Consider the following 14,375-nt stretch of genomic DNA (forward strand, 5'->3'; position numbering starts at 1 on the left):
AAGCTATGAAATGACCCCGTTAAATCTTCTGCTGGGTTCACTTCACTAGCACAAATAATTGCACAGGAAACTAGACAAACAGGCTGACAGACAGTGAGCAAACAGTTCTTTCCATTGAGATTCCTGAATCACTAATAAATACACAGAAGGCAGATAAATAGCACACACATGCCTCTGGAATGAAGAGTGCCTGGCTAATATATTCAGCATCTAAACTTGACATTAAAAAAAAAAAAAAAACTTAGTTGAATTAAAACTCTTGCCTTAAATGTGACAAGAGTTAAGAAGATGTTTCAAGAACCAGGTTTCATAAGTAAGGTCACCCTTCCCTCATGGGGCTAAAGGTGTGAGGTGGCGGTCATCCAAGTAGGGTCCAGGCCCCAAAGGAGGCCCCTTCAGGGAGGTTTACCAAGCTCATTGGGTCTTCTCTCTTTACTTACAGGTCAGTACTCAGTCCAAGATTCACAGTGACTCCTCCCCCCACCTCTTTGCCCTCATCTCTCTTCCTCTCTCTCTTTTGCCCACGTCCCTCCTCTCTGGTACACTGGTCCACAAATTTCTAGGTTCCTCAGGATCCCCAAAACATTATTCCATCTCAGAGTGAGACAGTTGGGCCATTTTTGTTAAATCCCTCATGCACTAGTGCCTAGAAGCTGCCTCCGTGAAGAAAGCTGGGCGATGTCCTGGCTCATCTCATCTGTTTTCCTTATCTCTGTGCTACCTGATGTCCAAGATCCACAACTTGTCTCATATATTTTGTCCAGTTTTCTAGTTGGAAGGTCAACTCTACCTTTATGAGTAAAAAGGAGTAACAGCAATTTACTTTTTAATTTTACAAATATGACATTTTATGATGGATAGGGATAATGACCTGCTCATTCAACCACACATTAGATGAGATCTGCCTTAAATGATCAGGTGGCTCAGATGTGTGAAAAATCCACCTGCAATGTGGGAGATGCAGGAGACGCTGGCTCATTCCCTGTGTTGGGAAGATCCCCTGGAGGAGGGCATGGCAAGTCACTCTAGTATTCTTGCCTGGAAAATCCCATGGACAGAGGAGCCTGGCAGGCTGTGGTCTCTAGGACCACAAAGAGTCAGACACGACTGAGGACTGAGCGACTGAGCCCAGCACAGGGCGCAGGGATCATTCATTCACCTGATTGTTCAGCCACACATTGAGACCTGACTTAGATAATGTTTCCAACATTACGTAACATTCCAACATTCCAGCAGCATGTTGGCTGTGCCTTGGGGATGAATAGAGCTAATTCAGGTGAAGGTCTTGGGGAGAGGAGGGAGCACTTTCCATGCAGAGGGGTCCTTTTCTGACCCATGGGAATCATGCACATATGTAAAGAAGAAACCCTCTGACTATTCCTCCTAAAAATTGTTAATTGGCATTATTTGCAAAACTAGTGATATCATACCACACAGAAAATAATGGATGTAATAATGGAACATTTCCCAAAGCATGTTTGTGTTTAGGGCTCTCCTCTTAAGAGTCCTGTCCCATTCTCCTGTGTGTACCCCACAAACTCTCATCAGGAGGACTAGGTCAGGAGTAGGTCAGGATGAGGAGAGTGAAAAAGCTGACTTTAAACTAAGCATTCAAAAACTAAGATCATGGCATCCAGGCCCATCACTTCATGGCAAATAGATGGGGAAACAATGGGAACAGTGACAGACTTTATTTTCTAGGGCTCCAAAATCACTGCCAATGGTGACTGCAGACATGAAATTAAAAGACACTTGCTCCTTGGAAGAAAAGCTATGACCAACATAGATAGCATATTAAAAACAGAGACATTACTTTGCTGACAAAGGTCCGTATAGTCAAACCTATTGTTTTTCCTGTAGTCATGTACGATGTGAGAGTTGGACCTAAAAAGAAAGCTGAGAGCCGAAGAATTGATGCTTTTGAACTATGGTGTTCAAAAGAGAACCCCTTGGCTCTTGAGAGCCCCTTGGACTGCAAGGAGATCAAACCTGTCAGTCCTAAAAGAAATCAGTTCTGAATATTCACTGGAAGGACTGATGTTGAAGTTGAAGCTCCAATACTTTGGCCACCTGATGCGAAGAGCCGACTCATTAGAAAAGACACTGATGCTGGGAAAGATTGAAGGTAGGAGGAGAAAGGGACGACAGAAGATGAGATGGTTAGATGGCATCCCCGACTCAATGGACATGGGTTTGAGCAAGCTCTGGGAGCTGGTGTTGGACAGGGAAGCCTGGCCTGCTGCTGTCCATGGGGTCACAAAGAGTTGGACACGACTGAGCTACTGAATGGAACTGAGGTCAGACATGACTGTGGTGTAATCTTTAAGATCACCACCAGAGGGCGGGGCTTCCTTCAAATGCGATTCCTTTTTGTGTTCAGGAGCTGGTTTGACTTGCCTCCTCTGTAGCCACAAGACAGGTGACTGCGGCTGTGCAGAAAGGGGTCCCCATTTTCTGAGTGAGGAGCTTCTGTAACATCCAGCTGAAGACTACCTTTGTTAGATTTGATGTTTCTAGGGAACAAGGACTGTCGCCAGAATGTTTTCTGCCACTCACTCAGTTCTGGTCATCGTCTTAATACTTGGTAAGTAGCATTTTATCCTAAAATGATTTCTCATTTTCCTATGATAACAGGTCAGTTTTATTTTTCTTCTCTGGCTGAAAACTCTCCTCCTGTTCATTTCTACTATAACAAAGTGATTCTCTTGTAGGAGGGACCAATGGTGACTCAGTGAACCAGACAGAAGGCCCAGTGACTGTCTCAGAGGGGGCTCTCATGACCCTGAACTGCACTTACCAGGCCACGTATTCAAATATCTATCTTTTCTGGTATGTCCAGCATCTCAACAAAGCTCCTCAACTCCTCCTGAAGGGCTTAACAGCAGACAAGAAGGTAGAGCATGAAGGTTTTCAGGCCACTCTTGTGAAGAGGGACAGCTCCTTCCACCTGCAGAAACAGGCAGTGCAAGCATCAGACTCGGCTGTGTACTACTGTGCTCTGAGTGACACAGTGATGGAGGGCTGCAGGGGGAGCTGAGCGCAAACCCAAGGGGAGCAGGAGGCTGATGTCAGGAAGAAGTATAGTCTCTCCTTGATCAGAGTTTAGTGTACATTTAGAGTTTTTCAGGGAAACCAATCAAACTCAGGTCTAATCCTAGAAACTCAGGGGGTTTGGAATTGCTCTACAGGATAATAGGGTGGATGTCAGTCTTAAAGAAGACCCAAGCTCCAATCCCAGAAGCACCCCTGTTCAGCCAGAAGGATTCCTCTCTTCTCTAGACGGACCTTAAAAAAAAATCTATTTTTCTCACAATGTAAGATGGATATTAGATGTCACAAAATTAGTAGTTCATGTAGAGAAAAGAAATAGATGATTAAAAGCGCATCACCTGAATCATAATCATAAACCAACACAGAGGTACCAGGCAAATCACATAGCAGTCTGCGTGTGGCTGAGATATAACGCTATTGAGGTGCTGTTTGCAGTGAAAGCCTTTGGACCGGAGCTGCTGCAGCCGTGGGATGAAAAAGCGTTTGTGACTTTTGAGTGGCCATGTTTCTTTTATTACTTATTTGTTTGTTTTATTTTTGGTCCGGCTGGGTCTTTGTTACTGACCTTGGGCTCTCTCCAGTTGCAGCGGGTGGAGGTTGCTCGTCATTGCGGTGCACGGGCTTCTCACCGCGGCGGCTCCTCTTGGTGCGGAGCGCGGGCTCCCGCTGCACGGGCTTCAGTAGCGGCGGCACGCAGCCTCTAGGGCTGCATTTCTGATGTAAGGAAATAAGGATGCTTGGTCTGGTGAGCTTGTACTCATTTTGGCTATAGGGTGGACATTTAAAAGCAAGATTATTTTAGCACACTTTATTGATTCCTGTTAGACACATACAGCTGGACAAATTTTGTCCACCAGGAAGCTTGCTGTGATTGCATTAAACAGACAAGGAACTTTATCCAGTGTAAATTTCCACAGAAACCCATGCCTTGGAGTGTAGGAAGAAAAGTTACGACGATTGAGAGTAAATAGTTTTATCTTCCTGTATGAAAGAAAAACTTGCGAGCTTATTTCGCTGTAGATTTGGGCTGCAGAACCCTACCCCCAAAAGAGCTATACAAAAATGGAGGACTATTTGTTCTCAGAGGTCACTATAATCATAGTAAATTGTTTTTGTCACAAAACGTATGTCTATCCTAGATGCATTGACTGAATATGCATGCAGCCCTGATGTAATTGTTGTTAATTTAATTACAGCATGGCAACCCACTCCAATATTCTTGCCTGGAGAATCCCATGGACAGAGGAGCCTGGTGGGCTACAGTCCATCGAGACACAAAGAGTCAGCTATGACCAAGTCTAAATAGGCAGCTTACAATCACCAACCACATCAACAAGCCATGACATGACGCAGGCAAACTGGTATCAGCCAGTTACATCTCCTGTTCTGATGCAAAAGCGTCTCACAGTTCAGTCACTGTGCCTGTGCCCTCAGGCACGGGTCGGGCATCTACTCAGAGGAAGAACTTCCCACATGGGGCTCCCTGGCCTGCTCAGAGCTCTCATAGCCTCTGTCTGCCTTGGTAAGGCTGGTGAGGATGACCGCCAGCAGACTCAGCTCTGCTCAGCTCCCATGTGTAGAGGTAGGGCAGGTGATTATTGTCTGTTGGGGTTTAGGAGAGTTGGTTAACTGGCAGAGGAATTAGAACTCTTAATCCTCTGTTTGTTCCTTGAAGCACTCTGAGTTCCACCAGGAGAATCAGCCTCTTCCTCTCTGTCTCTCTCTCTCCGTATATATATATATATATATTTTTTTTTTTTTCTTTCTTCTCTCTAGGATCCATCATGGCCCAGAAAGTAACTCAAAACCAACCAGAAATTACTGTGCTGGAGAAGGAGGATATAACCTTGAACTGTGCATATGAAGCTAATAGTTATAATTATTTATTCTGGTACAAGCAACAACCAAGTGGGGAAATGATTTTCCTTATTCATCAGGAGTCTTTCAATGAGCTGAATAGAACAAAAGGTCAGTATTTTTTGAACTTCAAGAAAGCAACGAGTTCCATCAGCCTCACCATCACAGACCTACAGCTCGAGGACTCAGCGGTGTATTTCTGTGCTCTGAGAGACCACAGTGATGCGGTGCCTGAGGGAGCCCTACAGAAACCTCAGATGTCAACATGTGGAGTCCCCCAGCTATGAACACCTTCGTGAGATTCTCAGTAAGGACAGGAACAGGTCGAGGGGTTAGAAGTGAAAACCTCACTGTAAGGAAAATGCTATCTCTTTGGCTCAGAGAACATATCTCAAAGTGTCATTCATCAAAAATACCTTTATCTTCAATTCTTTATCTTGCAGAAGATCGTTTGCCAAATTAAAAAAAAAAAAACTTAAATGGTGATTTCATTGAAGCATGAAATTTGGCTTTAAAAAATTCAATAGTATTTGACTAAATCTGCATCTGAGTTGTTAGAGTTGTAGGTTCACTGCACAAATATTTATACATTGCTAAGTCTGGCCATCACTGTGGATCTGAAATATCTCTGAAAGGACACTTCTTGGAGCCTCCCTGTGCCCTGCCTCACCTGTGCCGTGAATGACTTGGAATGATGTGCATAGAGTAACTGTTACACAAATCTTCACCCCAAGGGGAAATGAAACCCTGCAGTTTGCTCAGAACTAACCTCATCACCTGGTCACATTCTTTATATGTGATTACAGAGTTATGTACGTTTAAGGTAGAAAATAGAATATGCAAAGAAGGAATGCTAAAAACAAAATAACTCACCAATTTTACTAGTCACAAAAAACTCTATTAGAGATTCATACCTTATAGGATATTTCTATTCTGAGTTTTTACCTGACAGTGTATTGTGAAATAATTATTTCACAACAATATTTGCAGGCCAACATCACACATTCTAATGGTGATATTCCAATGTGTGATTTTATCATACTTTTGGGCTAATTCCGTTTTACTAGCTTTTTAGGTTGTTTTACTGACTGTAGTAAACAATACTGGAATAAACACAAAGGCATTTTGTGTTTTTCTTGATGACTCCTAGGAGTTTAATAGGAGTTTACCATTAAATCTTTCTGATGTGGCTCCCTGCTCGTTTCTGTGACCCTGGAGTATAGAGCATTTTCACTCTGCAATTACTAAACAGTCATATTTTCCTTGTTTCACAAAATTCTTTTATAGGAAGGCTTTGCTTTATACTTTAGTCCCAGTTAACTCCAGATGGCTTCAATTTTGGATGATTCCGCACCACATGTGTGCAGAGTAGCTGTCATATAACATCTAAAAGAGTTAAGTCTCTGCACTATTCTTGGTGACATCAGGTGGGAATTAACCTAGTAGATTTGCTTTCATCTGGAATTCCAAAAGGGAAGATACTACTCTTCCTTGTGTAAGGATTTTCTGTCCCTATTGTACAAATAACGAGGATCCCAATAAAGAGCAACTTTCCAGAAAAGAAAGTATAAGCGTGTGTGTGTGCATGGCACGCAAGTGTGTGAAGGAGAGGGAGAGATGAGAGAGACAACAGACTTACATAGCCAAGCCATCAAGCAATTAGTTAAAAGAGTTAAATTTGTAAAAAAATATTGGAAAGAAGGAAGTAAAGTCACCTAGAGACCAACTTTTAATGAAGAAAATAGATGTAAGCAGTTTCAAGGAATAAATCAAACATGTGAAAGAAGAAAAATGTATCCTAGAATTGACTCTTTGCAATCCCATGGACTGTAGCCCACCAGGCTCCTCTGTCCATGGGATTTCCCAGTAAGAATGCTGGAGTGGGTTGCCATTTCCTTCTCCAGGGAATCGTCCCGACCCAGGGATTGAACTCGCATCTCCTGCATCGGCAGCCAGATTCTCTACCACAGTAAAGTGAGAGAAGTTGTCATTGCAACCTAATGTGAGCCTCAAAATCCTCCAGACTTCAGGGGAATATTTCAAACTCTCTGAGTCAACCCTTTGAATCTCCTCTAACTTGAGGAAGATTGAGAAAAACACACACCATCAGAGCTTCACTTTTTTCTCTTTTGTTTTTAATATTTTTTTTTAATTTATTTGGCTGTGCCAGCTCTTAGTTGCAGCACATGGGATATTTTCTGTCTGGGGTCAAACCCAGGTCCCTAGCTTTGAGAGTTCAGCATCTTAGCCACTGCACCACCTGTGAAGTCCCTATTTATTCTAACTCTTTAGTAAATTATCAGTTTTCTCATATATCATTATCGTGCAGAACAGGCTAAGGAAAGTTAAAAAGTGGGCTTTATATATGTTTTGCAAGTGTCTTCAAGTATGTATTGTGGTCTCTCTCCATGAGTTCTCATGTACTGCAGGCTGTCTTCAAAGCCCAAGACAAAAGGGATGTTGCAGTTAATATGCTTTTATGTATCTACATCTATATCTATAATTATGTATTGTATTTTTCAGTAGCTAAGTCATGTCCGACACTTTGTGACCCAATGGACTGCAGGACACCAGGCTTCCCTGTCCTTTGCCATCTCCTAGAGATTACTCAAACTCATGTCCCTTGAGTCAGTCATGCCATCCAACTATCATCCTCTGTCATTCCCTTCTCCTCCTTCAATCTTTCCCAGCATCAGGGTCTTTTCCAATGAGTTGGTTCTTTGCATCATTTGGCCAAAGGACTGGAGCTTCAGCTTCAGCATCAATCCTTCCAATGAATATTCAGGACTGATTTCCTTCAGGATTGACTGGTTTGATCTCCTTGCAGTCCAAGGTACTCTCAAGAGTCTTCTCCAACACCACACTTCAAAAGTATCAATCCTTCGACACTCAGCCTTCTTTATGGTCCAACTCTCACATCCACACATGACTACTGGAAAAATCATAGCTTTGACTATATGGACCTTTGTTGGCAAAGTAATGTCTCTGTTATGACTATAACTGTGAACTCCATAGGGTCAGGAAACGTGAATACATTGTACATTACACATGCATAGCACATAGTGGTTGCATATTAAATATTCGTTGACTGAAGAAGAAGAATTAATTCATAAAATCAACAGATATAGAGCTTCTACCCTTTGGATGCTGTTAGGTAATTGTGGATCTATTTTTTCTTGTAGTTCATTTCTCATCACCGTAAGAATACTTCTGTTTATATGTGTCATAAGTTCCCTTTCTGTTTGAACAGATTTTCTTCATATGGTACTATTTTCAGGCTTGCAATTAAATTAAATGGTCTCCCTCCTGTTGGCATAGACAGAGCCATCTTAATCACCTGAGTGAGTCTATAGTAAGGTATATCAACTTCTTCTCTTGTAAACTTGGAAGTCCCTCTTATCAGTGATTCTTCTAGGGTTCAGCCAATGTTAACATACCCCTGTGTTATCTCTTTCTTGCTTTCATTTCTATACTTTTTAATCTTCAGATTTTAGCCTCAAATATTTACTTGCTGTGGCTAAAGATATGAATCCTATTAAGCTAAGGATGGTAGTGGGCAGGGAGGGAGCAGTGGTCCAGACTGAAAGAAAGTCATACTTACCTTAGTTCTCTTTGAGTCCCAATACTTTTCCTTTCCATCCTAATTTCTAGGGTTCAAAGGAAATGACCTTTGTATAGCAAGTAGTCTCCATACACTAGATTTTGCCCATGAGTACAACTGGATGGTGTCAAACTATCTGTTTCTATTTATCTTTACCATTGCCATGACTTGAGCTGCTTCTTTGTATGTTTTTTCTTTCAAATCTAAAGACCTAGTTTAGGGATAAATACTCCTACCATTGGGAGTCCTAGCCCAAGACAAGAAAAGTGCCTTGTCTGTATTTCTAGTTTCTGTTTTCAAGGGCTGACTTGTTTTGATCAAGAAAAATTTTAAGCTCCTGGATTCACAACACTTAAGAAAGTTTTTAGAAAGTGTTATCCTCTATTGTAATTCTATATTTAAAAAATTGGTATTTAAAAGACTCTGCCCCTGGGACACTAGAAAGAAGAATGACTACATCCTTGGAGAAATGAGCTGTTTGACCTTGGAAAGCTGATTGGGAAAAAAAGGTCAATGGAAACCTATAATTTTAGCAAAAAGTAATAACAGAAAGAGGGGATTTTCATTCTTGGGACAATTTGTAAAGAATATTCTCTTCTTCAAGAAACACATGCTCAATTATAGGAAAGACGTTACAGACAAGGAAGGAGATTCTGACGTTTAGCTCAGTTTGATGACTTAAAGATTGATAGGCATCTTTCTCAGAGAACTTTAAAGTTTAAAATGTGAATGTTAGAAGAGATTACAGTTATCTTCAATCAAAAGACAGATGTAACCATTTTCTGAATCCATACTAGAAAGCATTGCCCTGTAACACATGATAGAGGATTTCAGAGGCGATGAATTGAGAAGGGCTTGGCTTTTTACTACAATTTTAACTTTACTCTTTAGGTAGAGAAATCACACTAAGTATAAAAAGGGAAAGTCACAGGCTCAAATAACATTTTTTTTTCACTCCCCTATGAGAAGTCTTCAATCCACACTTTGGTTATGTTGCTTTGAAGTAGTTACTTGATAACAGCAAATAGGTAAAGCCTGAAACAAAAATGATGACACAGCCCTTTAAAAGTATATTTAAAAATGTGTATATTATAAAAATTAGCTCAAAATGGATCATGGACTTAAATGTAAAATATAAAACTATGCAACTCTTAAAAAAAATGAGAGAAAAACTTCAGGCTTGCATCTAAGTAAATCTTAGATTTGACACTGAAAGCATGATACACTCACACACACATGCACACACCAAACTGAATCAAAATTAAAAACCTTTCCTCTGTAAAAGACCAGGGATTTTCCAGGCAAGAGTACTGGAGTGGGGTGCCAATGCCTTCTCTATGGGGTGTCATAGAACCAAGCAAATTAAGCAAGGCTAGTTTTGCTATACTTATCTTCTGCTACCCACTCTGCCCTGTGACTTTCTGACCTGTCTGATGTCTATATTGGAGAGCTCTTCTTTCCCTCTGCCATGATCGCCCATTCTGTCCTCCTAAGATCTATCAAGTTCTTGACTCTGCGTTTTAGTTATGCTTGGTCCCTGAAGCCAGGCATAAAGTTATTTGATGAAATGGATTTCTTAACTTATATTCCCAATTCTCTGTCAAAGAGGTTTCCAGACAGATGCACAACCATTCTATCCCTCTGCTTCTCTCAGCACTCTGGTCTTTTTAAGGTCTCCCCTGCTGAGACTCTTGTGTACCGTAGAGGGAAACACAGTCCATTACACCAATGCCAGTGCTGCTATGTCCCTTCAGTCATGTCCGACTCTGTGCGACCCCATGGACTGTAGCCTGTCAAGCTCCTCTGTCCATGGGATTCTCCAGGCAAGAAAACTGGAGTGGACGGCCATGTCCTCCTCCAGGTCAACTTTCTGACCCAGGGATTGAACCCACGTCTCTTACACCTCTTGCACTGGCAGATGGGCTCTTTACCAGTAGTGCCACCTAAGAAGCCCCATTACACTGATGCTTGGGCTCATCTCCTAGAACCCTTGGTAGCAGTTTAGCTTTAAAGTGCATTCAAGGAACAATGACATGATTAAAATCGCAGGCAGAGAAGGCTTTTCTGATTACTGCTTTAGACCTCCTAGGTACTGTGCCCACCAACATAAAGGATGTACTTCCCTCAATATTAGTCTTTGTAAGTGGCATAGTTGTCCAGTGAGATGTTTGTGTTTGTGACCACCAGGGGGAAGTGATTCCATTCCTTTCATTTTTCCAGTGTCTTAAAAGTCAAAAGCATGAAGCTACTTGAGGATTTGCTCATGATTGGCTGAGCCCAGCAGAAAGGCTCTCTTGTGCATTAGAGAAGAACAAAGACACAGGAGCAGCTCCTCAGGGGAGAAGATTTGGAATCACTAAAATTGCATCAAGAGTGAGGTGGCAGGATGGAGAACATGCTGGAATGTGTATTCATAGTCTTGTGGGTTCAGCTTGGATATAAGTTGCCGGTTAAGAGGTGAGAACTTATGGGCACATTTTTCCAAAGACGGGGAGGAGAGAGAGAGGAGTCTAGACACTGCTCATCCAGACTTTGTGTTGGGATTTTAAGCACTGCTGAACTGAAAGCTTTGTGTTGTTTCTGACTTTGTTCTCCTGAACAGGGCTGCGTGGAGAAGACCGAGTGGAGCAGAGTCCTCAGACCCTGAGAACCCAGGAGGGGGGCAGTCTCAGTCTCAACTGCAGCCACACCGTCAGCAGCTTCAGAGGGCTACAGTGGTATAGACAAGACCCCGGGAAGGGCCCTGAACTCCTCTTCCTTCTTAACTCAGCTGGGGATGAAAAGCAGAAAGAAAGACTGAGAGCCACCTTGTTAAAGAAGGGAAGTTCTCTGCACATCGAAGCCCCCAAACCCGAAGACTCGGCCACTTAGCTCTGCGCTGTGCAGACACAGTGCTCCCCAGGCACTCGCAGACTGTACCCAAACCCTGAGGCTACGGCTCTAGAATAAGGGTGTCTTTGCTGTTTTCCTTCCTCCTGAGCAACCAGAGACTCTTCCCAAGTGGTCCTATGGAGAACGAACTCTTGTGACGCAGCCAGACAGCAGAGATTACTGGGCATTCTGTCCAGGATCCTAGACAGTACCCCCCCACCCCGGGTGTCCATGGATCAGTCTGCTCTTTTAAACAGCCCAGAGCTTCCCCCGTGTAGATTCGAAAGGGATAGTGGTGGTATTGGAGTCTTGGTTTCCAGTCTTGGGCCCCTTGAAAAGATACCACAGGAATGCACCTTCTTCCCTGAAATAAATTTTTCGGCATTCTCTTATAATAATCTGGCCACATGTCTGTAAGAGAATCTTTCCCATTTTAATATATTCTCAAAGGTCATATCTCCACCAGCCCTATTACTACATTTTTCTTCTCCTTAATAATCAAGTTAGTTGACTGTCTAGACTTACTGTCTCCATTTCCTCAAGTCCCAGTCCTCCTCTCCTTGAACCTGTCTTCTGTGAGCATTACTCTGAGAGAAGCTCTCACTTAAACCAGTGGCTCTGGTGGTGATAAAGCCAATGATTATTTTTCAACCTCGTCTCATCTGAGATTCTCACTTTCTCATCCTTTTTAAAAATAAAATTTCTTTTTTAAAAATCAAAATAATACTCTCATTTATTTACAAAATCAAATAACACTCTCTTTTTCTTCCCACTCTTCCACATAGTCTATTTTTGCCTCCCCAGAGGAACCACTTTTTATTCTCAGGTGATGACACTGATGTTTATCTCAATATTCAAAATGTTTCTTGGCTTTCTCTTCTCTCTCTCTCTCTGTAACTGAGGTACAACACATATAATAAAATGTACAAAATGGAAGCTTAGAACTCAATGAAATTTTACACTTGTTAATATCTACATGCATAGTGTATATTATCTCTGGTTTTCTTCACTCAATATCTTTGCAATTCACTGGTGTCATTTTGTGTATGTCTTGTTTGTTCTTTTTTTAATTGATGCATAGAGTTCCTCTACATGAATATCTGACAATTTAATTATCCATCCTCCCAGAAGTAGATATTTGGGTTGTTTGGATTGATTACGGTTTTGTGCTATTGTGAAAAAAGCTGTGTGTGAGGGGGAAAAAACAGGTTTTTTTCCTTCTTGTGTAGGGAAAAACCGAGTTCTGCCCTATTATGTCCTTCTTTCCTATGAGTCTCCTTTACTACTCACACAAAACATTTCCAGTCAACAAATGTGTTTTTTCCCATACCAAGCAATTCTCTGCAATCCCACCTGAGTATCCTATTATTCTAGTCAGTTCTGACACTTTCTACATGAAAAAAGCATGCCAGTCACAAGACCAAGTGATCAACTGTGCTTCTGAACAAAAGACTGTAGATAGAAGATTCCCAAAACAAGACAAAACAAAACAAAACCCTGGGCTCAATTAATTTGCTAGAGTGACTCATGGAAATAGGAGAAATATTTCACTTATTTTTACCTGTTTATTATAAAAACCACTACAATATTGTAAAGTAATTAGCCTCCAACTAATAAAAATAAATGAAAAAAAAAAGGCTATGATAAAGGATGCAGATGAATATCCTGATGGAAGAGACGTGTAGGGTCAGGTTTGTGAGAGGAACTGTAGAGCTTCCATTTCCTCTCCAGGGACCACTCAGCTAGCACCTCTGTGTGTTCACTGATGGAAAGCTCTTCAGTAGGTCTGGGGTCTGGGCAGTGGTCCTACAAGATGACTCTCCAGCCCACTTGTTCTGCATTTTCATTTTAACTGCACTCCACAAATGATATAGCAAGTCCTACTTAACTGGCTAAGATCACCTATAAAATGTTGAATACAATTCTTCTTATTACCAAACTCAGAGGTAAAGCATTCCATATTTCACTGTGCCTATTAATTATAGTGTTTTTGATAAATATTCTTTATTTATTTAAATTGATTTTTAAATGTGAAACCAACTTTCATTTCTAGAGTTAAGTGCTTTTAGGAATGTTGTTTTGTCCTTTTTACATAATGAAACATTGATTTGGTATTATTTTATTGAGCACTTTCCCCCCATTTTCCTGAATGATACTAGTATTCGACTTTTTCTTTTCTATGTTAATATCAGATTTTGGTATCAAGATTGTAATGGTTCATTAGGTAACTTTCAATTTATGGCTTCTTTTCTACCTATAGAAGAATTTGTGTAGGGTTTTTAATGATTTAGAAACAATTTTCAGAAAGTTCACTATAGTGAGGCCATGTAGCATAGCCTTATGGGAGAAACTTGCTAATCCTTAAATTATGGATTCAGTTAGTTTAACAGATAAAGGGTTCTTTATACATTTATTTTTCTTTTATGACGGTTGATAAATTGTGTTTTTTTTCTGCTCATGTTTTATTATTTGCTACCTTTACTTTTTTTATTTTAACTTGCTACTTTTTCTAGTTCTTTGAGTTGAAACTTTGCCTATTAACTCTCAACATTTCTTCTTTCCTGACAAATATAATTTAAATTCATAAATTTGTCTCTAATTTCAAATATTTCTTGACTTACAATGGTGTTATGTGCCAAAAAACTTACCATAAGCTGATAATATCTTTAGTCAAAAGTTCATTTAATGCACATGAACTCTGAACATCATAGCTCAGCCTAGCCTACCTTAAACATGCTCAGAATGCTTATATTAGCCAACAGTTGGGCAAAATTATCTAATACAAAGCCTATCTTATAATTTGATGCTGACTACCACATATAATTTACTTGGCACTGTACTGAAAATGAAAAACTGAGTGGTTGTCTAGGTTCAGAATGGTTGTGTGTTGGTTGTTTACCTTTGCAGTCGAGTAACTGACTGGGAGCTGCAACTTGCTGCTGATGTTCAGCATTAAAAGACAGCATCATGCTAGCCCATGAAAAGATCAAAATTC

At 41.0% G+C, this 14,375-nt stretch overlaps 2 gene segments (V, D, J or C); both read left to right on the forward strand.

Annotated features, from left to right (window-relative positions):
- Positions 1-2,412: 2,412 nt before the first annotated feature.
- LOC122705701 lies at positions 2,413-3,735 on the forward strand. The segment is given in 4 exon segments: positions 2,413-2,584; positions 2,712-3,010; positions 3,417-3,532; positions 3,633-3,735. Coding segments are annotated over 4 exon segments (564 nt in total).
- A 1,100-nt stretch (positions 3,736-4,835) lies between these two features.
- On the forward strand, positions 4,836-5,195 carry LOC122705702. The segment is given in 1 exon segment: positions 4,836-5,195. A coding segment is annotated over 1 exon segment (360 nt).
- The last annotated feature ends 9,180 nt before the right edge of the window (positions 5,196-14,375 follow it).

The sequence above is a fragment of the Cervus elaphus genome, chromosome 12 (assembly GCF_910594005.1).
Source record: "Cervus elaphus chromosome 12, mCerEla1.1, whole genome shotgun sequence".
Lineage (NCBI taxonomy): Eukaryota > Metazoa > Chordata > Mammalia > Artiodactyla > Cervidae > Cervus > Cervus elaphus.